General features: G+C 43.3%; 1 protein-coding gene across 6 annotated transcripts; it reads right to left on the reverse strand.

Annotated features, from left to right (window-relative positions):
- Positions 1-1,707: 1,707 nt before the first annotated feature.
- c37h1orf159 (chromosome 37 C1orf159 homolog) lies at positions 1,708-27,208 on the reverse strand. 6 transcript variants are annotated; one of them, XM_068017067.1, is made up of 10 exons: positions 27,132-27,208; positions 26,841-26,931; positions 22,058-22,142; positions 20,958-21,059; positions 19,855-19,920; positions 19,569-19,703; positions 12,151-12,176; positions 9,083-9,108; positions 6,540-6,640; positions 1,708-4,797 (listed from the first exon to the last, which is right to left on the reverse strand). In XM_068017067.1, the coding sequence occupies exons 2-10, from the start codon at positions 26,910-26,912 to the stop codon at positions 4,775-4,777; spliced, it is 636 nt and encodes a 211-aa protein (XP_067873168.1). In that variant the 5' UTR covers positions 26,913-26,931; positions 27,132-27,208; the 3' UTR covers positions 1,708-4,774. The 6 variants fall into 6 exon arrangements, with proteins under 6 accessions (XP_067873168.1, XP_067873170.1, XP_067873165.1 ...); XM_068017069.1 differs by having other exon boundaries at positions 9,078-9,108; XM_068017064.1 differs by having other exon boundaries at positions 1,708-6,640.
- Positions 27,209-27,553: the final 345 nt, after the last annotated feature.

Below are 27,553 nucleotides of genomic sequence, written 5' to 3' on the forward strand. Positions count from 1 at the left end.
AGTTCAAGCTACATTTCCATAGGCTTAGTCTATTTACATGTATTCAAATTCTAAACAACGCTGTGCTGGGCCAGTTCCTGAGGTGAGGAGAAATTTCTTCAAAGGGTTGTGAATCTTTGGAATTCTCTAACCCAGAGAGCTCTGGGTGCTCAGTCCTTGAGTATATTCAAGACAGAGGTTGATAGATTTTTGGGTACTAAGGGATATGGGGATAGTGCGGGAAGGTGGAAGCAAGGAAGATCAACCATGATCTAATTGAATCGCATGGGAGGCTCAAGGAGTCAAATATTCTACTCCAGCTGCTATTTCTTCTGGATGTTCCCCATGCTCACACACACACACACATACATCAATAAAAGCATTCCCGTCAACATTTTCAATTGTAAAGGAAGAATTTATAATAGACATGGCCTATGTAAAGTTGTCATACACTCTTGCACAGTAGAGGCGCTGTAGACAGTTCCTAATATAAATACAGCTGTAGGATTTTGTAATTAGGAATAAAAATAAACAAGGACAGAATGTATGTTTCTAATATGGCAGCTGAAGTATATCTGCGCATCTTGGTGCAATTAACCCCACCCTCTAACCCTACTCCATCTGATCTTGACTGCCCATGCGTACCACCAGATGAGATTGACTAGTGTTTTGATAAATATCCTGGACAAATGAGTCAACAATCACAAGTACACAATCTATATTTGGTTTAAATAAAAGCCTAGAAATTCTAGCCCATGTTGAGTACATAAATAGTGGTGATGGTGGTGTGGAATTTGGGGCAGAATCTGTTTCAGCTGAGTTTCTGCCCCCTTCTGACCACCTTGCAAAATTCTGATGAGGGGCAGGTGTTTTTTTTCACCCACGCCCTGATGTCACAATTGGAGGCAGGACTGTTGCGATGATGGGGTTTTCTGCAGAAAACCCCAACAGTTCAACCTGGCATACAGCCAAAGAAAATGCTTACGCTATAAGTGGGGCCCACAAAATGGCAGTTCATCTCCGAGAAATCGACTGGTGTTAGGAAAGCGAGAGATTGACCAAGATGAAGTTCTGAAGTGAAATTTTAATCTTCAGCCTCTTTGGTATTTCCTCTGATGAGGGATTCCAGAACAAGGGGGCATAACCTTAACATTAGAGCTAGGTAGCCCAGGGTTTACATCAGGAAGCACTTCATCACACAAAGGGTAGCGGAAATCTGGAACTCTCTCCCTAAAAAGTTGTTGAGGCTGGGGTTAATAGAAAATTTCAAAACCGAGATTGATGGATTTTTGTTAGGTAAGGTAAAGGTTACTGAACCAAGGTGGGTAGATGGAGTCAAGATAGAGATCAGCCATGATCTAACTGAATGGTAGAACTGGCTTGAGGGACTACTGTTGGTCCTATGCAGGAAAGCATAGCACTCGTTTCTGGCAGACCCTTCAGCAACCCAGCGGTACAGTTTCTTTGAAAAGTTATAGCCAGCCAATAAGGCTACAGACACTGATTTTAAGGCCTTGACAGCTGATTTTCCTCACCGGAGGTCGCAGGGAAAAAAATAATCAGCGATCACCCAAACCCAACTCGAGTGCACCACTCAGTGGGTACCATTAGAGTAGCAGTTGCAGAGGTAATTTTCTCAGGCAGATGGAGAAGTTTGGTACAGGAGTTGCACATAGCAAGAAATAAATATCTATGGATAACAATCCTTTTATTTGAAATCAATTACAAAACAGCTCTCAAATCAGTATAAAACAATTGTAGGGCAATTATCACATAGGAAAACTATTTTGCTGTACAACAGCAGTAAAACCTGCAATAGCTAACACTGAATCAGTTTGGCTAGTTCAAGCAACAGATTTGATTCAATTAGTAACACAAATTTCACATTAATTCTTGCATAGTACTTAGAGAGATCAAATCTTGTTTTCTCTCTTTCAGATAAATTGCTCTTAACATATTGCCAACTTTGTCATTTCACTATTAAAAAAGGACAACATTAAGACATTCTCAATTGAACATCAGCTGCAATTTGGTTTAGATGTTCTCTCTTCTCCCCCTGCTAAATACACAATGGTTTAATCCCAAGAGGATTGATGTTTTGCAAAATGAACTGCAGTAAACTATTAATTCACTCCTTATACATTTGTCAGCTGCAACGAGAGAAGAATAATGGGTGAAGGAAGTGCCGGCCACATTAATAAAATTTCATTACTTTCATTTTCCAGGGTGGAAATTTGTTCAGGGACACACTCTGTTGCAGTCCCACCATCTCCTCATTTAACAGAAACTGGATCCTGCAGCCTGAAATGCAGTAGCACACATGTTGGCAACCATACCTAAATTAAATCCAAATGTAGAGAAACACAGCCTCCATCATACTTCCTGCTGTTTGCTCCAGTGGAATGCTGGACACCTGGCAGGGGGTGGGCCTGTCAGTTAGGCCCTGGGGCCCAATGGTATTGGTGATACTGTGTGGAATTGGATTCACCCAAACGCCATTATGTCATGGGCCAATAGTTATCCTTTAACCAACATCACTTAAAAAAAAAGAATTCTGGTAATTTATCTTATTGTTGTTTGTGGGAGGTTGCTGTTCACAAATTGGATGTGTATTTCCTAAATTAGGACACTGACTACACTTCAAAAAGGAATTTTATTGGCTAAGAAGTGCTTTGGGACATCCGAAGGTCATGAAAGGCACCATATAAATACAAGTCTCTTTCTTATTGCTTCCCATGAAGCAGCCAGTGATGAATCGGAGTGACATGGAGTCAGATGTTTTGTCAGAATGCCCAGTGAGCTAAATGTTGAAAGAGTGCTGGAGTGAGAATCATCTGTTCAGAATATCAAAGGGTTTACAAATCATTACAACCTATTTAGTGTGTGTCAAATTGTGGGAAAACAGAGCAAAGACTGCACCCAGCAATTCAAATAGCCATATTTTGTTTACTTAAGAATTACACAATGAGATACAGTTAAACGAATCAGTAAACATTTCCTTTACTTGTAGTTCCCTTCCTACTTTTTTTTTTGTTTAGTCCTTTTAAAAAGGACTTCACTTATTTTTGTGTTCCAACAAAGGATTTGTACACAAGGCATTACCTGGTCCATAGTTTTAGATGCCAACAGCATTCTTCTTTCATTGTAAATTTTCAAAGAAGCAAGGATTTAGTTTATGGGTTCGGCGATGTTTAATTTAAAGTATAACAGATGGAAGGAAGTATGGTCTCAGCATAGTAAGGGGAGAGGCCACCAAAAAATAGCATTGCAAGAAATACATCTTTAAGGACAAGTCCCTATTCTCTGAACATTTTCAAAGCAATTACACTGTTCATCTCCATCACTATCTGCTGCTCTCAAAGTGGCATGAAAGTGCAGGAGAGAAACGATGCTGGCAGCAATTTAAGGTTAGTTGTCATGTCTTAGACAGTGTAATGAGTAGTTTATAGGTGGTAGAGAGAGAGAGAGAGAGAGGAGGTACCAATAGATCTTGCATCCATTCAGAAAGAAACATTTGCATTTATACAGTGTCTTATGTTTCAAAACACTTCACAAAATTAACTTCTATAAAGTACAGTCACACGGGCAGATATGACACCCATTTTGTACATAGCAAGACTCCACACAAAAGTGCAATGAAATGAATGACAAATTACTCTATTTTTTTTTTATAGAGTTAGTATCTACCTAAACTACAGCACAACTGACAGAATCTTGGTTTAGTATTGGATCACAAGGAGGATATTCTTGATAAGGGGGTGGAAGGTCATCGGGAGTAGGTGGAAATGTGGAGTAATCAGTTCAGCCATGAACTTATTGAATGGTGGAGCAGGCTCGAAGGGCTGAGTGGCCTACTCCTGCTCCTAATTTGTATGTTCGTATATCACTTAGCAATGGAGCACTGCTTGGAGTTATCAGCCTCGATTATGAAGTCAAGGTCTTGTAGTGGACTTCTTTTAACAAGAGGCAGCAGTACTGCCAACTGAGCCAGGCTGACATGACAGAGGAGGTACACCTTTCACAGACAGCCAGACAAAGCATTTTGAGTGCAGGTGAACTTCCCTAACTCCCCCATAAACAAGATCCCCATGCACGCTCAACAAAGGCTGCAGTTTTGTCTGCTACAATGATGGGTGTGGAAAAGGGAACCCATCTATTTCTCTCACAAACAAGAATACCATTACTCGTAAATTGGTTGCTGTCTGCTGCACTTCATGGCCAAGTCTTTTTAAATATTCTCAAAAGGTAAAGTGACAGATCAGCATTGACTTCCTGGCAATTCAGTAAATGTACTGGTACAGCATTACACCATAAAGCTCGAGATAGATTTTATCTTTCTAACTGGCTGAAGGCATAATCAAAACTTACCCAACACCTGAATAGTTTTCAGAATATCACATCCAGTCTTCATCTTTCTTCCTATATACCGTGTCTAACTCTCACTTTTACAACAAAATGTGATGTTACAATTCTTTTGAGTAAATTTAAGTTGTGAAATGCCTAGTCTGGGAGAAATGTAGTTAATGTCCTGCTTCTATACTGCATTTGGACAATTCCATTTATTCTGAGAAGTTCCATTTTAAAAATTCCCTCCAGCCAAATGTGCATGAACAGATATGATTAGGTTTCTGTTGGCCATCTCCCCATGGAGCCCACAGCCACCACCCAATCTCTTGCAACACCCAAGCCAGGAATTCTTCACAACCATGGTTAATGTCACACTTGGGTCCACTTCCGGTTTGACAACTCTGGCCAACAAGTGTTTGTTTTGAAACAAAAACAAGAAATGCTGGAATCACTCAGCAGGTCTGGCAGCATCTGTGGAAAGAGAAGCAGAGTTAACGTTTCGGGTCAGTGACCCTTCTTCGGAACTGACAAATATTCGCTGACAAAACAAACAAGTGTTTGTTTTGACTCAGCCCCTCCCCCAACCAGGAGTAGGACCACAAACTGCCAAAAGCAGTCAATTGAGCCAGGCAAGTACAACAGCTCTGGGAGATGAACACCGGGGGTGTTCGAATTCCTACATCCCCTCAGTTCAATAAGTGAAAGAAAGCTAGGCCTGTGGGGAAAAATGGCCTTCATGCCTTTGTTGAGCTAGAAACACAAGTTAAGTTTCCCTCTGGCACAGTGCAGCTTTGAATATTTTTAGCAGAGCTTTCGACACAATATCAAAGACCAATCCTACACAAGACACACGTACATAATAGGCTGAGGAAAGAGGCATTCAATCTGAAGCCTAAAAATTGAAGGGAGGGAGAATTCTGAAAATTCTGAGCAAGAGTACCAAAAAGCTTGTTCAAGTTTGCCATTAAAGATGGGGGTCACCTCAACAATGTTTCATGCAACATGATTCCATGGATTGAAATGTTATGGTGGTCTTTCATTTCCTCCAAATAAAAACTCAATAACCCAAGGTGACTGAACCCTATAATACCAATAGGCAAACTACAGCTAGACACAAATCCCAACAAGCATTGCAAATCAACTGCTCAGATCCCTGAATTTCATGTTTGGTGGGAACTGATGTTGACATCTTATAGTGCACAGAATTGGGTTAGTAAAGTGAAGCCATTAGTTGCAAATTCAAAGCAGTTAAGACAGGCACCACAATGTGGAAAACATATTTACATTTATTCCAGGCTCCTGAATTTTAGGAAGGGGTAAAATATCAAAATCGCCAGACTACCATCAAGTGCTTCCGATTGGCTAACTAAAAAAGTGTTAATGTTACCCATCTACCCTTTCTGCTCTCTGATCAGAGTTAATTAGAAGGACTGAGCTGGAAACTGAGGAAATATTAACCTCAAAAACACATCTCCAGTTACCTTCCCTTCCCTCCACCCTGGGTAGGGATACAATCCAGTGTGAAACTAAATGATACAGGCAGGAATGCTTGGTCTGTTCTGAGTTAAGAAATCTCAGTGCAGACAGCATTTGGCACGATACAAATAAGGTAACTCCTGTATAAATAGTGTGTGTGGGGGACATCAAAGTGAGGTGATCAGCTGCGTTGAACCCACAGACAAACATAAGCTCAAGACCTGATCAGCATTGGAGCTGCCAGTGCTCATGGAATCTTACCGCAGTAAACCTCAGCACCTTTGGGAGAGGAGAAAGGGAAGAAGTACAAACTCTCTTCTAAATTTGGCAGTATTTGAAGATGGATGTGATTGAAGAAATCACATGAAGATGGGAAATTAGGTCAGTCTCTCTTGGCTACAAACAGCTGGATGATTAGACCTATCTGGGAAATAAACTAATGCTTTCTCGGTTGCATGTTAATTTTTGGTTTCACCATCATTTTACCTCTGAAATAAAATTACGGACTCTACAGAAGAGCCCGATAAAATGCCCAGACCTGGGAGAGATGCTGCTTGTACTTCCCATCAAATGCCATGTGTTAGGTTTGCAGCAGTTTGCATTTCCAGTTGTGTGTATCAATATAACAAGCGATCTAGGAAGTGGCCATGACTGGCAATATCGCAGAACAATAGTGTCCTTCAGCATAGAGAATCTGTATGGTGCAAAATCAAAATGATACCATTTCTTGAACATACACAGTCGGTGGTGCAGGATCAAACATTGCTTATGGCAGCAGATGCAGAAGAAGCCATAGAAACAGAAAGTCTTTCTCTTCTTGAATATCTTTGCTTTCGCACTGAAATACAAATAAGAGGCAGGAAAAGCAATGAACTAGACAGCAGGAAGGAGCAACGCATCAATCATGAACTTTTTGCAAAAGTTTAACAGATTATGAACATGGCAATCACACAAGTGCAAATAATTAATGCCAGCCAATACATCGATCATATATAAATAGTTCTGTGCAATATCAGTGCAACACAGGAGGCAACACAACTTCAACATTAATATCTATTTTAAGTAGCAAAGCTCGGATTTATGCAAGGATCTCGCCCTCCCTCATGGAACACAAGACCACAAGCTGCATTTATATAGCTTCTTTAACATGACAAAATATCCCAAGGCACCTCACAGGACTGCAATAAGACAAAAATTGACACCAAGCCAAAAGAAGACATTAGGATAGGTGATCGACAGCTTGGTCAGAGGTAGATTTTAAGCAGTTTTAAAAGGAAGACGAGGCAGAGGGATTAAGTGTGGAAAGTCCAGAACTTTGGGCCTGGATGGTAGAATGCACGGCAGCAAATGGTGGGGGTGAAGGATGCACAGGAGGTTGGAGTTGGAGGAACACAGAGTTCTCAGCAGTTAGAGATAGGCAGGGAAGCAGCCATGGAAGACTTGAACACGAAGATGAGAATTTTAAAATCAAGGTGTTGGTGGATCAGAAGCCAATGTAGGCCAGTAAGCACAGGGGCGATGGGCAATGTTCCTTCTAAGCTGCGCATATGCGCAGCCATGCAGCAACCCGGAAGGTAATGTGCAGGCTGCTCACAAGTTGTTCCCTTTAAGATACTGGGTTTGTGGCTGCGCAAAAAAATTTATAGGTCCTGCGCATATCAAAAAAAATTGAGGGGATACTGGCGATGTGGGACAGGGACCTGGTGCATGTCAGGGTAGGGACAGCAGAGTTTTAGACGAGCTCAAGCTTATGGAAGGTGGAAGATGGGAAGCTGGGTAGGAGTGCATTGGAAAGTCAGATGAAGAAGGCAGCACACATGGCTTTGCCAGTGTACATCACTTTGAGTTCATTTTGCACTACTGAAGAAAGTAGTAATGCTCACACCTGGGGCTGCCATTTTGTCTTTCCCCATGGGCAGGTACCCATATGGATCAGCAATGCAGCATTCACATTGCTGGCTTCTATGGATTGTCCCCAGATATTGGGGGAAGCACTGCAAAACAGAAGCAGCACTGGTGCCGGGAGTGGTCTCCAAACCTCCTCCGCAGGACAAAGGGGGAAAATTCAGAACACAAGCAACCATATTGTATTGTAGGACAACAAAAATACCACTGTTGTTAGGAGTTGCTGCCAGGGTACATAGGCGTAGGAGATCTCCTGGCTACTAATCAATGAAAATTCATTGTCCTTTGTTAGAGGAAGTAAACAGATCACTTGATTGTCCTTGATGTACTAAATCACTAACAGATCACCCCTGGCGTTGCAGCAATCCGAGGATACAGCGTTTTATAACAGGGTGCTATTACATGTAGCATCCTGACCTATAGTAGCACCAAGGAGAGAGGTAATCCTGAGCTTTGGTAGCATTTGGGGGCAGGGGGATGGGTGGGGATGGAGGTGGAAAAGGAGGGATATTGGCTGGACTGCGGAAGATGATCTTGAGGTTTGATGGAAAGAAGAGGTGGTGAAATCTAGGGTTTGTCTGACTGGTTGGTTCCTGGGGTATGTCAGTTGTTGAGCTGGGAGTGGGTGTGGGGGGGAAAGCAAGAGGAAGAGAGAAGGCTCAGAGCTGACCTCACTATGAAATTCCCTGAACAGTATTAGTAGAACAGATAAACATTTTGCAAGTTAATATCTAGTATGCTGCCAAATGAGCTAAGCAGGTTTATTGATTTATGATGAGATGGTACAGTAGACCTCTACCCTAACTGCACTGGTAGAAACGAGCATGGACACAACTGCACAGAAGTGGCTGAGAAAGAGTTTACAATTTGCAAATTATTTTTTGCCGGTCAATAATTTAAAATTTCTGGAAGTAAATTGTTGAGTGGAGCAAGAGGAGAAATGGATGGAACTAAGTTCACAAACAAATTAACATCTGTCAAGACTTATCCACGCAACCAACCCCAGGGGTGCGGTTAGAGAAATTGCTCTGGTCACTGTGTGCAGCAAAACTCAAACATATTCTTGTTGCATGCAGTTACATCATGACATAGCAACCAGAGCAATTTTCTACCAATGAGTGGGGGAAAGAGGGGTAGGGTTGATGAAGAATGGAAAAAAAAGGAGTTAGGAAGTCACACATTGAACTTTTCATGATTACGAGGTTGATTATTATGCATTTGACAGGCACAAAGGATTACGAAAGCAGTTAATATTATACACTATGTTAAACCTCACCACTACCACCTCCTCCGCACCCCTGGCACCCTTCCATATTTATATATAATGCCTAAAATAACTTATCCCCATCTGCTATGTTGAAGTCCATTACCTGACCTAATGGGGCTCCTCATCATTTCTGCCTGTAAAACAAATTTAGTCACATTAATGCCACTGGTTAGAATTATTGCAAGATCACATTACCACCAAATTAAAAAGAGACTGCTGATAGCATGAATTACTGAGAGAACATTCTACATCATTTGCACATAAATTGCTGAGAGCTGTCAAGCAGATCAAATAAAGGCAGCTGACTCTGATCCAATTCTAAATTCCATTATATCCATTTCTTTTGCCACAAAATCCCAATCATGTGGAATACCAAGTTATACTGCATGTCATACAACGTGTCTTTGAGTTGCATTGTGTGTTTGCGTTGTTATAATCTGAAAGGGCAAGAAACAGATTCAATAACAATTTTTTAAAAAGGGAATTGGATAAGTATTTGAAGAGGGAAAAGTGCAAGGCTATGGGGATAGAGCAGGGGAGTGGGACTAATTGGATAACTCTTCCAAAAGAGTCGGCACATTTTTCGATAGACTGGCTTTCTTCTATATTGTATCATTAATAAATAAAATAACAATCCAAATCAGGATTTTTCCAGATCAGTTGAAAAGAAGAGGTCTGTCTCCTGGTACATGGCATATCAGTTTCAGTAGCTAGCTGTAAGCTGTTGTGTCTTTATGGCAGGAGTACTGTTACATAATTACATAAGAATCTACAGCATAGAAATAAGCCACTCAGCCCAAATGATCTATTCCAGCGTTTTTGTTCTACACAAGTCACTCTTCCCTCCCCTCTGCAGCTCAGCCCATCAGCAAAACCATCTATTCCTTTCTCCCTCATGTGCTTGTCCAGTTTCTCCTTAAATGCATCTATGCTATTTGATTCAACTACTCCTGATGGTAGCACATTCCACATTCTTACCACTCTTTGCTTAAAAAAATTCCTCCTGCGGTGAATAACTCACCTCCTGACTCCCCAAAGCCTGTCCACCATCTACAAGGCACAAGTCAGGAGTGTGATGGAATACTCTCCACTTGCCTGGATGGGTTCAGCTTCAACAACACTCAAGAAGCTCGACACCATCCAGGACAAAGCAGTCTGCTTGATTGGCACCCCATCTACAAACATTCACTCCCTCCACCATTGACGCACAGTGGCAGCAGTGTGTACCATCTACAAGATGCAGTGCAGCAACGCACCAAGGCTCCTTAGACAGCACCTTCCAAACCCACGACCTCTACCTATTAGAAGGACAAGGGCAGCAGATGCATGGGCACACCACCGCCTGCAAGTTCCCCTCCAAGTCACACACCACCCTGACTTGGAAATATATCATCATTCCTTCACTGTCGCTGGGTCAAAATCCCAGAACTCCCTTCCTAATAGAACTGTAGGTGTAACGACCTCACATGGAATGCAGCGGTTCAAGAAGGCAGCTTACCACCACCTTCTCAAGGGCAATTAGGGATGGGCAATAAATGCTGCTCTAGACAGCGATACCCACATCCCATGAATGAATAACCAAAAAAATACCCTTGGGTCTCTCTTTGCTTTCTGACTGCAGTGACCAGACTGCAGAACCAGAGGAAAAAAGCTGTCATGACAGTTAGTGGCTTGGACCCTGGAAGATTGGAACAGCAGTGATAGCAGAATGAAGTGTCAGGCACTGCAAATTTCAATGGTGGCAGGAAACAAGTGTCTAAATCGAGAATTTGGAGCAGGACCATGGTGAACATTAGAATTCATGCTCTGGATCTTGGACTACTTGAGAGCAATAGCTACAGACCTTCACATGAACAGAACGGAAATGACAGGCAGCTCAATTGTTGAGTGGAGCAGGCACAATGCCTGAAGCATCATGAGTAGACACTTGAAATTACAACATGGAAACAGGCCATCAGTCTAACCAGTCTGTTTTGGCGTCACGTGAACAGGATGCTAATTCTGCGGGCCTGCCTTGTTTCCACGTCTCTTTATCCCCAGTTCCTTTAATTATTATTTCTTAAGTGTAGATGGGGTGGGTGGGGGGATAATATTCAACTTCAGCAGAGCAGAAAATTGTTAGTATCAGATGGACTGCCTGTTTTATACCCCGCTCAAATTTTCTTTCCATAACGGGTGGCTGATGTGCTACCCCCAGATTTCTGCCCCTACGGTAGTTGAAAATTATTCCGCATGGTCTCTGTGTCAATCAACTGCATAAATTGAAGTGATTTAACATAGGACAGTTCAAGCAGGCTGAAAGTTTGGACATTCAAAGTTTCCTAGACAGTAATCTTACCAGGTAGCTCTTTATTGAAGATGGAGAATTATCTGGGGCCTGGCAATTAATATTCCCTTTACAAAGTTTACTGGTTTGTTTATGCACAGCTTTCCTATACAACTTATTGGAGGCTCACTCTCTGGGATTGGGAAAAGAACTTTTGCTATATATTTTATTTCAGATGGTGAAACAAACCATATATTACAAGAAGTTTCCTACATCTTCTTCATACAAAAAGATTAATTAACACACAGAATAGGCCCCCAGATCGGGGAATGGAGGCACAAATCAGTGGGATCACTTTCGAAGCAATTGGATGTGGTCAAGCGAGGACTGTACTTTCACTCAAAGTGAGCAATTTCATATGCACCAAGCCAACAGCCTTCATGTCTATACTGCCAATCATTTGTAAACAGTACAGTCAACATGACTGGGTTAAACCCATTCAGATCATGGTAAATAGCAGGTAGGTAATTCAAAGACAAATCAAAATTGAAAATGCTGGTAATACACAAATCTTAGAACTAAAACCTGAACCTCTCCGCTCTTTTTACAAATGTTGTGTCTTTGCAGCAATTTCTACTTGTATTTGAGGTGATACAGTTGCTTTGGTTATCCCTAACCAGATGATTGTTTAGTAACCACCAGTTAATCAAAATAATCTCCTCGATGATCACTAGCATTGCTACAGAGAATAACTGGGGCAAAAGAAAATAATGCTCAAGTGTGTAGATTAGTGATTTTTCTTTGAACACATCTGAGCACTACTACTACAACAACAACATGTATTTAAATAGTGTCTTAAATGTAGAACAACCAAAAAGGTTTCATATAGGAATGTAAAGGTTGCACTTACCATTTCATTCGGCTGCAATATAGAAGCTGAAAAACAGTAAGTGTCACTTTAGTAATAAAACACGCATTTCAGACTGGTTGGCACTGCCAACTGCATGGTCATACAATGTCCACACACTGCATTTTCCAGTGCAATTCTCGAGGCCAACTGTAGTGGCAACAAACTACTGTCCTGGCCAAAATCAATTAACAGCACAGATTGGGAATGAAACTGGGATCCTTCTGGTCTGTAGCATTTAGCTACCCACTGGATAAGCTGGTTGAACTATTGGAGGAACCAAGCCAACTTTTTAAAACTGAAGTTTAAAGATACCCTAGGCAACACATTGAACTGCTTTAAATTTGTTAGCAAAGAGCCAACATTTATAAAACACTGGTCATGCCTCAGCCGGTGTACTGTGTTCAACACTTTAGAACAGAAATGAAGGACTTGGAAAGGATGCAGAAAAGATTTACTGGAATGGTACCAGGGATGAGGGACTTCAGTTATGTTCTCCTTCGAGCAAGGAAGAGGAGATTTGATAAAAGATGTTCAAAATCATGAATAAATAAGGAGAAACTGTTTTCAGTGGCAGAGGGTCAATAACTAGAGGGTGCAGATTTAAAGCGATTGGCAAAAGAATGATGACAACATGATGAAAAAAAAAACACAGCAAATTCTCGTGATCTGGAATGCGTTGCCCAAAAGGACGGTGGAAGCAGTTTCAATAGTAGCTTTCAAAAGTAAATTAGATAAATATTAGAAGGGAAAAAAAAAACTAACAGGGCTATTGGCAAAGACCAGCGGAGTGGGACTAATTGGATAACTCTACCAAAAGATAGCAGACGCATGATGGGTCAACTGGCCTCCTTCTGTGCTGCATCATTCTATAAGACCTGTTGAATCTTTCCATCACCTGAAAATTCACCAGCTGGCAAGAGGCTCGGATACACAGAGTTCTGCATGTTCACTTAAAAAGGTAAGTGTAGAATTCAACTTTCCCTCAGGGTGCAGATGGATACGATCGATTGGCATCACTCCCAAAAAAAAAGTCAGTGGTTCAAAATCGGTAGGTATAAACTTCAGCATTCATTATCTATGACATTAATCACATTCTTAGGAAATTGCTTGGGTGATTACAAGGATTCAATTGTGTAGCATACTGCCCTCATCTGGAAGCAATGTACATTTTTAAAACTAGGGAATGGAGTGTAGGACACCTCTACAATTCTGGTGAGGGGCAGGGGAACAAAAGAGAGGTGGGGTAGAAATAATGGTGGAAGTGATAGTATCACTATCTTTGGATCCATTACATAATGTCAGGTCACCATACAAGGCGCATTTTTAAATGGCAAAGTCATCTCAATCTTAGTTTCAAATTGAAGGTTATTAAGTTGTGCATCTTTAACATTAACAGCTACAGTACAAGTTATATGAAGATCTGTAATATTTGCCAAGTACATAATATCCTAATGCCATTCACAGTTGCTAAGAGATTGTTGGTCCCTGTTGCTAAGCAAATAATGTTAATTGTTCATTTTCTTTCACGAAGCCAATATGTTCTAATAGTTTCCTTTTCAAATGAGTTGTAATTTTTATATCAACATATTATATTAGGTATGAGAGAATTTATACATTTTCTACAACTTGCTCTGGACTTTAATATAGATTTAATATTCATCCAATAACTGCCTATGATAGTGAGGCGTTATTACTGCTTTTGGATAAAAATCTGCTCCATTTTTTTCCTCCCCCACATTATGTAAAGCAACATCTGAGGGCACACAATATGGTGTTTACACAATTTCTCCTCTTTGTGACTAAACAATTTCCAAAGTTTAATTGACAGAATGGCTCCTGGGCTGGAAGCTCCCTAGGAAGCTCCCTTGCTGTTCAACTCTATCCATGGCCATCTGCTCCCATCCCTAACGTTTTCTCCCCCAATCTGCCCTCTTAAACTTTTTAAATTCCCCTGGCTCTTTAAATCAGTTCATTTTAGCCCTATCTAAAAGTTAACAGTTAGTTTAGTGTATGTTACCTGGGCCCACTGCCCTCCCCCAGCCACACCTGCTCTTTGTTTTCTCAATGAAATTGATCCGGATGAAACTGACGAGAACAGCTGCCGATACTTTAATCTCCGATCCTGCTGTCTTCACAGTCCAGAGTGTCTGCAGCCAGGGCATGCGGTAAGTCCATTGAGGTGAAGAAGGAGCTGCGGGATCCGAGAGAAGTCCTGTGAAAAGGTGCCCCGAACACCCAAAACATCCACGAACGGCCCCCCCGGCCGCAACTTCAAAGCGCCCGCGGGAGATGGCTCGGAGAGCATCTGCAGCGCACTGTCGGCAATGCTGCATGCCTTTATTTAAACCACTGCAAAAAAAAAACCCTTAGCAAATGTAATCACCTCTAAGTCTGCCAAATGATGCTTCACCTCCCGAAGGACGTGGATGAGCTTTCCGGACGTCGATGGTGGGCACTGAGGAAATGGCTTATTACCTGCACCAGATTCCACCCCCCCTCCCCTTCCCTGCTCCACCCTCTCAGCTCACCCCCTCACAACCCCGTCCCAGCCCGCCCCCCCCTCGCACCATCTTCACCCCGCACCCCCTTCCCCTGCACCCCCCCCTCCTCCCTCTACCCCTCCCCCTTGCATCCCCTCCTCCCACCGGCACCATCCTACACCTGTGTAGGGGCCCCAACAACCCCACTGCCTTGTGGGCGTCTCGGGAGAGACCAAGGCTAAGGGAGTAAACCCTAACAGAAAATCCGGAGCGGAACCCCGTAGGCGGTCATGTGTCACCTTTGGCATGTTTCCGGCAGTTCCTGCAGCCATACTGGTGCCAAACGTCGTGTCCTGCACTCCTTTGGACCCCACCAGAAAGGCCGAGAGGGGGGTTTTGACGACTGGGCAACTCTCAACCTCCATAAATTTGCCCAGGCATGCGCCATGGAGAGGTCACTCCATAGTTGCCTCACAGCGACTGAAACAACACGGAAGGCAGCAGTTACGGGTTATAAGTCCAGATAAATTGGCGTAGAAACTGGGCGCCACGGGTTGCCTTTGTCAGTGGGAGAGGTCATTGCACCTCACTGGACAGCTACCGCCCGCCTCAAACCGGGCAGCCCCCGGTCAATAAGGTTCTGTCCCGCCACAGTCTGCCTGCTTCAATGGGTGCTTGGAGCTCAGGGTCATTGCCCGAAAGGTGGACTGATACACCGCACCAAACAACATGAAAAAAGGAAAGAAGGTACCAGCCCTTCGCTTTGCAAGCTGGAACGTCAGAACTATGTGTCCTGGCCTGTCGGAAGACCTTACACAAATCAACGATTCTCGGAAGACCGCCATCATCAACAACGAGCTCAGTAGACTCAATGTGGACATTGCAGCACTTCAGGAGACTCGCCTCCCCGCGAGTGGCTCTCTAGCAGAGCAAGACTACACCTTCCTCTGGCAGGGCAGGGATCCTGAAGAACCAAGACAGCATGGAGTGGGCTTCGCCATCAGAAACTCCTTGCTCAGCATGATAGAGCCTCCCTCAAATGGCTCGGAACGCATACTGTCCATCCGACTGCTCACCACCTCTGGTCCAGTACACCTACTCAGCATCTATGCTCCAACACTCTGTTCCGCACCTGAAGCTAAAGACCAGTTCTATGAACAACTCCATATCATTAGCAGCATCCCCAACACCGAACACCTATTCCTGCTGGGGGACTTTAATGCCAGGGTTGGGGCCGACCATGACTCATGGCCCTCCTGCCTTGGGCGCTATGGCGTTGGAAGGATGAATGAGAACGGGCAGAGACTGCTTGAGTTGTGTACCTATCATAACCTCTGCATCACCAACTCGTTCTTTCACACTAAACCCTGTCACCAGGTTTCATGGAGGCACCCAAGATCACGTCGTTGGCACCAGCTAGACCTCATTGTCACAAGGCGAGCCGCCTTAAACAGTGTTCAAATCACACGCAGCTTCCACAGTGCGGACTGCGACACCGACCACTCCCTGGTGTGCAGCAAGGTTAGACTCAGACCAAAGAAGTTGCATCATTCCAAGCAGAAGGGCCACCCGCGCATCAACACGAGCAGAATTTCTCACCCACAGCTGTTACAAAAATTTCTAAATTCACTTGTAACAGCCCTTCAAAACACTCCCACAGGGGATGCTGAGACCAAGTGGGCCCACATCAGAGACGCCATCTATGAGTCAGCTTTGACCACCTACGGCAAAAGTGCGAAGAGAAATGCAGACTGGTTTCAATCTCATAATGAAGAGCTGGAACCTGTCATAGCCGCTAAGCGCATTGCACTTTTGAACTACAAGAAAGCCCCCAGCGATTTAACATCCGCAGCACTTAAAGCAGCCAGAAGTACTGCACAAAGAACAGCTAGGCGTTGCGCAAACGACTACTGGCAACACCTATGCAGTCATATTCAGCTGGCCTCAGACACTGGAAACATCAGAGGAATGTATGATGGCATGAAGAGAGCTCTTGGGCCAACCATCAAGAAGATCACCCCCCTCAAATCTAAATCAGGGGACGTAATCACTGACCAACGCAAACAGATGGACCGCTGGGTTGAGCACTACCTAGAACTGTACTCCAGGGAGAATGCTGTCACTGAGACTGCCCTCAATGCAGCCCAGCCTCTACCAGTCATGGATGAGCTGGACATACAGCCAACCAAATCGGAACTCAGTGATGCCATTGATTCCCTAGCCAGCGGAAAAGCCCCTGGGAAGGACAGCATTACCCCTGAAATAATCAAGAGTGCCAAGCCTGCTATACTCTCAGCACTACATGAACTGCTATGCCTGTGCTGGGACGAGGGAGCAGTACCCCAGGACATGCGCGATGCCAACATCATCACCCTCTATAAAAACAAAGGTGACCGCGGTGACTGCAACAACTACCGTGGAATCTCCCTGCTCAGCATAGTGGGGAAAGTCTTTGCTCGAGTCGCTCTGAACAGGCTCCAGAAGCTGGCCGAGCGCGTCTACCCTGAGGCACAGTGTGGCTTTCGTGCAGAGAGATCGACTATTGACATGCTGTTCTCCCTTCGTCAGATACAGGAGAAATGCCGTGAACAGCAGATGCCCCTCTACATTGCTTTCATTGATCTCACCAAAGCCTTTGACCTCGTCAGCAGACGTGGTCTCTTCAGACTACTAGAAAAGATCGGATGTCCACCAAAGCTACTAAGTATCATCACCTCATTCCATGACAATATGAAAGGCACAATTCAACATGGTGGCTCCTCATCAGAGCCCTTTCCTATCCTGAGTGGTGTGAAACAGGGCTGTGTTCTCGCACCCACACTTTTTGGGATTTTCTTCTCCCTGCTGCTTTCACATGCGTTCAAATCCTCTGAAGAAGGAATTTTCCTCCACACAAGATCAGGGGGCAGGTTGTTCAACCTTGCCCGTCTAAGAGCGAAGTCCAAAGTACGGAAAGTCCTCATCAGAGAACTCCTCTTTGCTGACGATGCTGCTTTAACATCTCACACTGAAGAATGCCTGCAGAGTCTCATCGACAGGTTTGCGTCTGCCTGCAATGAATTTGGCCTAACCATCAGCCTCAAGAAAACGAACATCATGGGGCAGGATGTCAGAAATGCTCCATCCATCAATATTGGCGACCACGCTCTGGAAGTGGTTCAAGAGTTCACCTACCTAGGCTCAACTATCACCAGTAACCTGTCTCTAGATGCAGAAATCAACAAGCGCATGGGTAAGGCTTCCACTGCTATGTTCAGACTGGCCAAGAGAGTGTGGGAAAATGGCGCACTGACACGGAACACAAAAGTCCGAGTGTATCAGGCCTGTGTCCTCAGTACCTTGCTCTACGGCAGCGAGGCCTGGACAACGTATGCCAGCCAAGAGCGACGTCTCAATTCATTCCATCTTCGCTGCCTTCGGAGAATACTTGGCATCAGGTGGCAGGACTATATCTCCAACACAGAAGTCCTTGAAGCGGCCAACATCCCCAGCTTATACACACTACTGAGTCAGCGGCGCTTGAGATGGCTTGGCCATGTGAGCCGCATGAAAGATGGCAGGATCCCCAAAGACACATTGTACAGCGAGCTCGCCACTGGTATCAGACCCACCGGCCGTCCATGTCTCCGTTATAAAGACGTCTGCAAACGCGACATGAAATCGTGTGACATTGATCACAAGTCGTGGGAGTCAGTTGCCAGCATTCGCCAGAGCTGGCGGGCAGCCATAAAGACAGGGCTAAATTGTGGCGAGTCGAAGAGACTTAGTAGTTGGCAGGAAAAAAGACAGAGGCGCAAGGGGAGAGCCAACTGTGCAACAGCCCCAACAAACAAATTTCTCTGCAGCACCTGTGGAAGAGCCTGTTACTCCAGAATTGGCCTTTATAGCCACTCCAGGCGCTGCTTCACAAACCACTGACCACCTCCAGGCGCGTATCCATTGTCTCTCGAGATAAGGAGGCCCAAAAGAATTGACAGAAAATGGCAGCTTGCCGTAACAGATTGTGGCTAAAAGTCAAAAAGATAAAGCAACAAATTGGTGACATACAATTATTAGATTATCTGACCATCGTGTAGACAGTGGATGTTCAGAAATTTTACAACCAAGTTCGTCCTACAATTATTCAGAATTGTCAACACCAACTATAGGTTAACTAGCTTGGACGAAACAGCTTTAATCTCAATTATGGATTAGACCCAAATGACCATTAGCATTGAGTAAATTGAACTGAGTTATTCATTTGCAAAACAAGAAACCTCAACTTGAGCCAGAAGGCTCTTATTTGGAAAAGATGCAGATAATTTTATTTTACCACTTAAGACATTTCAATAGTCCGAAAAGGTACACGTTTGGTTGTCTATGGGTTTAAGTCCAATAATGGATCCCATGCAGGCCCACAAACCGCTGCTTTTGTTAATTGGAAGGAGTCAAAGCCTTTTTTTTCAATCCAAAGAAGATTCATGGAGTAAAATTTCTTTCAGAAAACTGTCAGATTATTCAGAAGTGAGCATGAGGTGGCATCTTGAAAAAAAAAAGAGTACAAGCACATGCCTGAGTTAAGTGGCAACTTAGTGACATCTGTAGGACCAGGAATGAGACGGAAGGGGAGGGCTCAGAAAGAAAGATTAAGTGCAGGAAATCTATGCACTTCCTACAAGTTTAGAGGGGAGGAGTCAGAGGAAGTGAAATGATCCAGGAGCAATGCAAGATGAGCTAGATCTTGGTTACATGGTGAGGTGAGCCCAGTATTGAATCGTCACCTATTTGCCCTTTCAGCAAAAGAGTGGGGGGCTTGGAAGTGGAGAAAGGAAACCCAAGAGAAGGAATGAAGAATAAGATCAAATTTTAAAAGGTTTAAAAGGTGAACTGCACAATGTTACCTGTCTTGAACAACACACTCAACAACCATAAACAAACCAATACAAGTGAGGTCCTCACCTTTGTTTCGTTGGTAAAACAAATGTGGGAGTTTGTTGGAGCGCTTGAGGTAGAAAAATGCAGCCACAGACAGAATGAAGAATGAACTGATAAATAGTGTTCCCAAACACAACGAGGCAGCTATTCCTGGTCCTCCTTTAAAAAAAAATGATGAGAGAGGGAGAGAGAGAGAGAGAGAGAGAAAGAAAATTAATCAGTTATTATTGGTGTAGAGTAAATGATGTTACTTAAACAATGGCAAGAAGCATCATGGCATATCTATGCTTTTCTCGGCTCATATTCTTACCAATTTTAAGGATGGTTGGGCCCACAGTGGTGCCATTTGCTACTTTCTCTTCGCTGTTGGAATGTGCTGTTAACAGGAAAGCTAATGAGTGTGAAATTCATGCAATACTAATGACATCCAAACAATGAACTCTTAAAGGACAAGCCTTCCTTAGGAAGTTGCACAATTTTCACCTGTTTTGAAGTGCATTGTAAAAACTAAATTACTACTTTTACATCCAATTTATATGTGCAACCCAAAATGAAATTACTACAATCTAACATTTAAAAGGGGAGCTAGATAAGCTGAGGAGAGAGAAAGGAATAGAAGGATATGCTGATAGAGTTAGATGACGAGGAGAGGGAGGAGGCTTGTGTGGAGCACAAACACTGGCATTGGCAGGGTGGGCCGAAATGGCCCATTTCTGTGCTGTAGACTCTATGTAATCTCTTCAAATTAATGAAGTATGCTCAGCACTTTTCTATTGGGATACAGGCAACTGCACACTTTCAAATGACAAAGTTCTTACCATGTTCTAAACAGCTGCCTCCTACTTGATTCATGCCCTTATACTGAATTCATAATAAATGCAACTTTTTAACAAGATGCTTTTAAATCACCTACACTGAGCCTGACTGACAGCTACAACAGAAACAAGAGAGAATTTGCATGACAGTAGTCACTGAAGTAAGAAACTAACTCCAATATTTTCTATTTGCAGAAGTTTCTTGGTCTACTGTGCTTCACAAGAAGACAACACAAAACCCACTTCAGTGCAAATCAGGACTTGGCCCGTTACTTTTTACAACTACATATTGATTCACTTGGTGACCAGCACAACTGGTAAAACTTGCCCAAGCAGTCCAAATATAAGGCTAGAATATCAACTTTGACTTCTGGTCAGAACCATAGTCCTCTACCCACTGCAGTTACTGCACTGTCAGCTTAAGTTTTAAATATTCCCAATATGTCTGTCTTTAAGGAGACATCGGGCCTTGTGCGAGGAACTGGAAGGGGGCTTTAACAGATATCTCCTACTGGCGACTGCTAGTGTACAAGCAAAATTGTTAATGACCTGAAAGTCTAATCACATCAGTGTAACAATACAGTGCTTAGTTACTCACGGTTAATGCATTCAGTCTGATTGTTCGAGGAATCTGTGAACGTTCCATTAATGCACCTGATGCAGGTGGTACTTCCATTCTTAAACCAATGTCTGTAACAGCCTGAAAATTGATAGCGTAGAGACAAATGCTGATATGAATTCCAACAATCCTTTCCAGCTTACTGGGAAGTCTTAATAGAGCGTTTCGGTTGAACAACTGTAGTATCAGGTTATAATTAATCTCTCCCTTTGTCCACACCACCGCCGCTCCCCCCCCCACCCAACATGCCTATGGACCTGTAGCTCGGTTCTCCATACCCCTGCATTCTATGACACCAAGGCATAGAATCCATAGCCACAAGAGTCAGCAAACTCTGGAGAGAAGCTATTTTCTCATTCAACGGTGGAAAGTTAATTCATAACTGGTATAAAGATCCAGTTAGTAATTCTATTAATTGTTCAAAAAGGAATACAACTTTAGTCAGTTCAGCATAGGGAGGGAGACGGGGGAAGAAGAGTGTTGGTATTTATTCTGGCAGGAATTTGCAACTTTATTTGTTTGGATATTAGTCAGTCAGTCAGAAAACTGCCCTTTCACCGAAGGTCAGAATTGGCCAGGCTAAGATGTGCAAGTCTCCTTTGGTAACTATACAAGTCCTAAATCGAATCAATTTAGGCAGATTCAGCTTGCTGCTTAATGCCTGATAATTCAAAGGGCTTCTCATGTTAAAAAAAAAGTGAAATTATCCAATAATGTGAACTAAGCAATGCAAAGAACACAAAATGCAAATTTAATGGATAAAAAAAAATGAACTAAGGTGTAGACAGTACAACTGTGCATCATTTTAACACTAAATTGGCAATCTCACTCAGGCACAAGGATTTCTGCTGTCAGAAATGGAAAACACGAATTGATGCATTGGTTCGCGAGGAGGATGCTGTTCTAGGGTTAATACCTGATCTAGGAATGCTGAACACTGACGGACTGCTCAAAGTTGAGTGCTCCATTCTCCAGTAGAGACATCCCTCACCTTGGTAAGGAGCACACGAACAAATAAAAACAGAAGTTTCCTTGTTCTGTTGGGTGATAGTACAGATTTTGCCATCATAAAAATGTACCTGAATGACAAAAGCTGTTTTGTGGACAAAGGCCAGACTCATCCAGGAGATCTGCACAGCATTCAGTGAGAGCAACTGGTGGGATCTAGAAAAAAAAAAATACACAGGCATTAGAAAGGATAAAGGAAGAAAAAGGATCTGGCAAAAGTATGCATCCTTGTCTAACCGTAACTTGATCCAAACCATACTGTTTGTTTCCCATCCACTGTATTGCTTTATTATAGATGATTTCTCTACCAGTCTGACAAAGTTTCTCAGGAATACCATTTTGATTATATTACTACCTCATGATCGTCTTACAGATATCTACCCCAATTGGGCCTTTAAAAGTGAACTAAGCCATACCAAGGAAGGTTATTGGCCTATGCTATTAGCTAACCTCAAAAAGCTGTAAATGGGGACGCTATAATTGCTGACTAAAAAGCACTAAATCAGCAAGTTCCTGCTCCTACTTGCTATCCCATACTGGAAAATTTGAGTATGGATATCAGTGAGGACAAAATTCTCCACCAAATGGCTTAACAATACTCACTAGACATCTGAATGAGGCATTAGCCATCAACCACAAGACTGTACCCTAGAATAACTGAGCAGGTCAGGAGAGAAAATTGGAGGTGGGATAAAAAGTTTGCAGTAGACACCTCATTTGGACATTAAAGTATATCAAGCCTCTCAGAATACAGAATTATTTTAAATGCTAACATTTCCACCTTTCATATAATATGGAAGAGACAATGGCCGGGATTTTACAAAGCTCTTGACGTCAGGCTCCTTGGCCAGGGGTGGGTGGGGGACATGGGAAGATCGTTCTGGCAGCAGTCCGCCATGGAGCCCGACACCAGGATCTTCCCGGCAGCGATGAGACTCCGTGGTGGCCCCCCACCCGCGGCTGTGTGACAAGACCCAGATTAAAATAGTCAGATTAGAAGAATGCTTACATTTAAATAAAATTGACTCCAATCTTACTGTCGGGCTGCAATCTTCTGAGCGGCGGCCGGCACTCTCACACTTTCACTTTTTTTGTCTAGGGAAAGCAGGCGTCGCAGTGGTGGGGAAGCAGGGAAACTGAAGATTTTTAGTGTAGGGGGAGGAAAAAACGGAGTCAAATTTACATCATTAGTGTAGGGGATGGTGGGAAGGGGTGACCTGTGCACTTTGGTCAGTATGGGGGGGTGGGGGGGCGGCCCGATCGGCATATTATTGTGGGCTGCTGCAAGGCGGCCGCTGCATAAAATCCAGCCCAGTGTCTATTTTAGGATGGCTGCATTTTATCTTTCAGTACTTGGATCATTGATAATCACAAAAAAAATTAAATGCTAGATTAAGTACAATTCGAGAAGGGACGTAATTACATCAATCTTCAGCAATTAACAGAACACTGTTCCTGGATATTTTTCCTGTAATAGAACCCACCCTGGTCACTAGTTATCCTTTATCCCATCTCTTATTATTCCCTCTCTGTTGAATGTATTGGAGGAGTTAATCTGTGCCTGAGCCAGTGTCCCCTTCAACTGAATTCTCCCATCTTCAAAACTTTTTAACTATTGTGCACTGAAGGGAATGATGTATTTCAATGGTAGGAGAAAGTCTTTCAGTAATTGAATGACTAACAGTTAGAAAAGCTGCATGGCAGATCACTGCACTTGACCTTCAAGCTCCAATTCTTTGTACGGCGTGGGAGGGGAAAGATCATGGAAGACAGTCTCACCAGTCACAGTGACATTGCAAAATGGTCTCTCAATTCTAGTACAAGATGCACTTACTTTAGAAGCAGAAATTATCTTTGACCCATTATTAAAGAAACACTGCACCTTTATGTTAAGTCCCAAAGAGGAAAAAAAAAATGTAATCTTACCTCAATTTCTGTTGAGCCCAGAAGTGAAGCTGATATTTATACTGTGTCAATGTAGAAAATTTCCCAATGTACTTTACTGGGGTTGGGTGGGGGTGGGGGGGAGATTGGGGGAGAGATTGGGGGAGGGCTGGAGGAGAAGTGTGAGAGATCATGGAGTGATTTGTTTCATGAGGATTTTAAATTTAATGCTCTGTAGGTCAATTAGGGCAGTGATGATGAGCATTAGACTTTGGTGCAGCACTGGTTGCAAGTGGATGAGTTTTGGATAGTTCAGGTTTATCATTGGAGGTGCATGAGATCAATTAGAATGATAGCAGGGATCAGGCACTTGAAGTTATGTGGAGAGATTAGAGAAAGTAGAGAGGATTGTTCACCTAACAGCAGAGAAATTCAAGGGGAGATTTAATAAAGCTGTTCAAATTATAAAGGGTTTGATAGCGTAAATAAAGGAAAAACTTTCCCACTGGCAGGAGGGTTGGTAACCAGACAACACAAATTTAAGATAATTGGCAAAAGAACCAGCACAGAAGGAGGCCATTCAGCTCATCATGCCTGTACCACTCATCTACTTGCAACCAGTGCTGCACCAAAGTCCAATGCAAAACTGGTCATCCATGAAGAGCTGTGGGCCATCAGCAGCAGCAGCATTGTACTCAACCACAATCTGTAACCTTGTGGCCCGGCATATCCCCACTCTACTATTGCCATCAAGCCAGGAGACCAACCCTGGTTCAATGAAGAGTGCAGGAGGGCATGCCAGGAGCTGTACCATTGTACCTCAAAATGAGATGTCAACCTGGTGAAGCTACAACCCAGGACTACTTACATGTCAAACTGCATAGGCAGCATGCGATAGACAGAGCTAAGCAATCCCATTACCAACAGATCAGATCTAGGCTCTGCAGTCCTGTCACATCCAGTTGTGAATGGTGGTGGACAGTTAAACAACTAACTGGAGGGGGTGGCTCTGCAAATGTCCCCATCCTCAAATGATGGGGGAGCCCAGCACATCAGTGCAAATGACAAGGCAGAAGCATTTGCATCCATCTTCAATCAGAAGTGCCAAGTTGATGATCCATCTCGGCCTCCTCCTGAGGTCCCCAGCATCACAGATGCCAGTCTTCAGCCAATTCGATTCACTCCATGTGATATCAAGAAACAGCTGAAGGCACTGGATACAGCAAAGGCTATGGGCCCCGACAACATTCCTGTAATAGTACTGAAGACCTGTGCTCCAGAACTTGGCGTGCCCTTAGCCAAGCTGTTCCAGTACAGCTACAACTCTCTGCTGATTGGAGCTGTGTACCTAGAGCAAAGGAAGATGGTTGTGGTTGTTGGAGGTCAATCATCTCCGCAGGAGTTCCTCAGGGTTGTGTCCTCGGCCCAACCATCTTCAGCTGCTTCATTAATGACCTTCAATCAGAAGGTCAGAAATGGGGATGTTCGCTGATGATTGCACAATGTTCAGTACCATTTGTGACTCCTCAGATACTGAAGCAGTCCGTACAGAAATGCAGCAAGACCTGGACAATATCCGGGCTTGGATTGATAAGTGGCAAGTAACATTCGCGCCACACAAGTGCTTGGCAATGACCATCTCCAACAAGAGAGAATCTAACCATCTCACCTTGACATTCAATGGCATTATGAACATTGACCCTCCCACTAATCAACTTCCTAGGGGTTACCATAAACCAGAAACTGAACTGGAGTAGCCATATAAATACCAAGGCTACAAGAGCAGGTCAGAGGCTAACTCACCTCCTGACTCCCCAAAGCCTGTTCACCATCTACAAGGCACAAGTCAGGACTGTGATGGAATACTCTCCACTTGCCTGGATGGGTGCAGCTCCAACAACACTCAAGAAGCTCAACACCATCCAGGACAAAGCAGCCGGCTTGATTGGCACCCCATCCACCACTGACACATTGGCAGCAGTGTGTACCATCTACAAGATGCACTGCAGCAATGCACCAATGCTTCTTAGACAGCACCTTCCAAACACATGACCTCTACCACCTAAAAGGCCAAGGGCAGCAGATGCATGGCTACACCACCACCTGCAAGTTCCCCTCCAAGTCACACACCATCTTGACTTGGAACGATATCGCCGTTCCTTCACTGTCGCTGGGTAAAAATCCTGGAACTCTCTTCCTAACAGCACAGTGGGTGTACCTACCCCACACAGACTGCAGCAGTTCAAGAAGGCACCTTCTCAAGGGCAATTAGGGATGGGCAATAAATGCTGGCATAGCCAGTGACACCCACATCCCATGAATGGATTAAAAAAAAAAATCTTGTTTGGAAGTATTCTAGCCAGGATCGTCCCAGCAATAAAGGAGGGTGTTCCCATGGTAGTTGGAGCAGTCTGACCTCCTTTGTTTTTGTACAAGGTGATGATAATGGCATCACAAAGATCTTGTGGAATCCTGCCCTGTTCCCAGCAGGCTGTGAAATACTCATGGAGCTTGGTGGAAACGGCAGGGCCATTTATGGTCATGTGGTAAATGACCTCTTTTCATAAGGCACGATTTCAGCCAACCACTTTCAAAATTAAATTGCAGAAGTGAAACTATTGCACAATAGCATACTCTCATCATTAAATCATACCTCCAAACTTTATGTTCCTTCTCTATTTAAAGCTTAGTATTTAACGAATTCAAATTAAAGAATGGATCAGAGGCTTGTTTGTTTACAGCCTAAGATCTTTTGTGCTTTATATAATCAGCATTGGCCTGTCAAGCTGTATGACCTGTTTCTATGTTGTAAAATTCCATATAAAGTTCTCAGTCTAGTTTGTGTGAAGGGAAAAATGCATGGCAGCAGACGTCACTTCAAGCACTTCCTGCAATTCAGCAAGCAGCAGCATTAACCACACCTTGTCCTGAACAAATACTGGGTCAGAGTAAAAACAAAGTGCAACGTACCAAAGACTGTGGTGTTTCAGTGCAGACTTGAAGCAGTAGTCCTGCCAGGATTATGGTAAATGGCACAGTCATGGCCAGTAGGAAGAAGTTTCTGTGAAAGGAAAAAAAAAATTAATCAACCTGAAAAAAATATACATAATAAAACTTAAATACAGGTATTAAGAGCTCAGCAGTTTGTAAATTAAGGAAATCAGGCCAAAAAGCACTTCTTTAAAGTCACAGTCAACAGTCGCATTTGGTAAACTCATTTACTGAGCCTAGAGATTTCCTTTGAACAAACAAAAATCTTACTTTAGTGAAGGAATTAAGTTGAGGCATTCAGATTTTCAGTCTGTCACAGCAACTGAAAGCAGTTTCCTCATAATGGCAGCCCTGTTTGTTGCTAGGATACAAGGAGCCTTATCTGAATACAAGCACAGCCTTGCTGGTTTTATTCCACACCCACCTAAAATCAATTTGAGCAATTACAGCCTGACTGAAATGTTATTCAAAGCTGAAAATTAAGTTTAAGATAAATAAATATTTCAAATGGAGAAAAAAAATGTAATCCTCATTTCTGCTTCTCTATTTTATTTGCCAATTGGGACATAAACAATTTAACAAACAAGCTTCAGCTGGTATCTAGCAGACGCAGGTTTAAACCTGACAGCACAATACGTTTAATTTTTTTCAAATCTCCAGAAAATATAGAACTATTGAAGTGAAACGAAACT

Source organism: Heterodontus francisci, chromosome 37 (genome assembly GCF_036365525.1).
Source record: "Heterodontus francisci isolate sHetFra1 chromosome 37, sHetFra1.hap1, whole genome shotgun sequence".
In the NCBI taxonomy this organism is placed as follows: Eukaryota; Metazoa; Chordata; class Chondrichthyes; order Heterodontiformes; family Heterodontidae; genus Heterodontus; species Heterodontus francisci.

What these genes read in the sequence shown, in the direction of transcription:
- c37h1orf159 (XM_068017064.1), bottom strand. Translation starts at nt 26,912, where the DNA reads ATGACTGTGCCATTTACCATAATCCTGGCAGGACTACTGCTTCAAGTC. An exon ending in CCCAACCATCCTTAAAATTG is followed by an intron (nt 19,704 to 19,854) that starts GTAAGAATATGA and finishes TTTTTTTTAAAG; the next exon opens with GAGGACCAGGAATAGCTGCC. An exon ending in GTTTTACCAACGAAACAAAG is followed by an intron (nt 12,177 to 19,568) that starts GTGAGGACCTCA and finishes ACTGTTTTTCAG; the next exon opens with CTTCTATATTGCAGCCGAAT.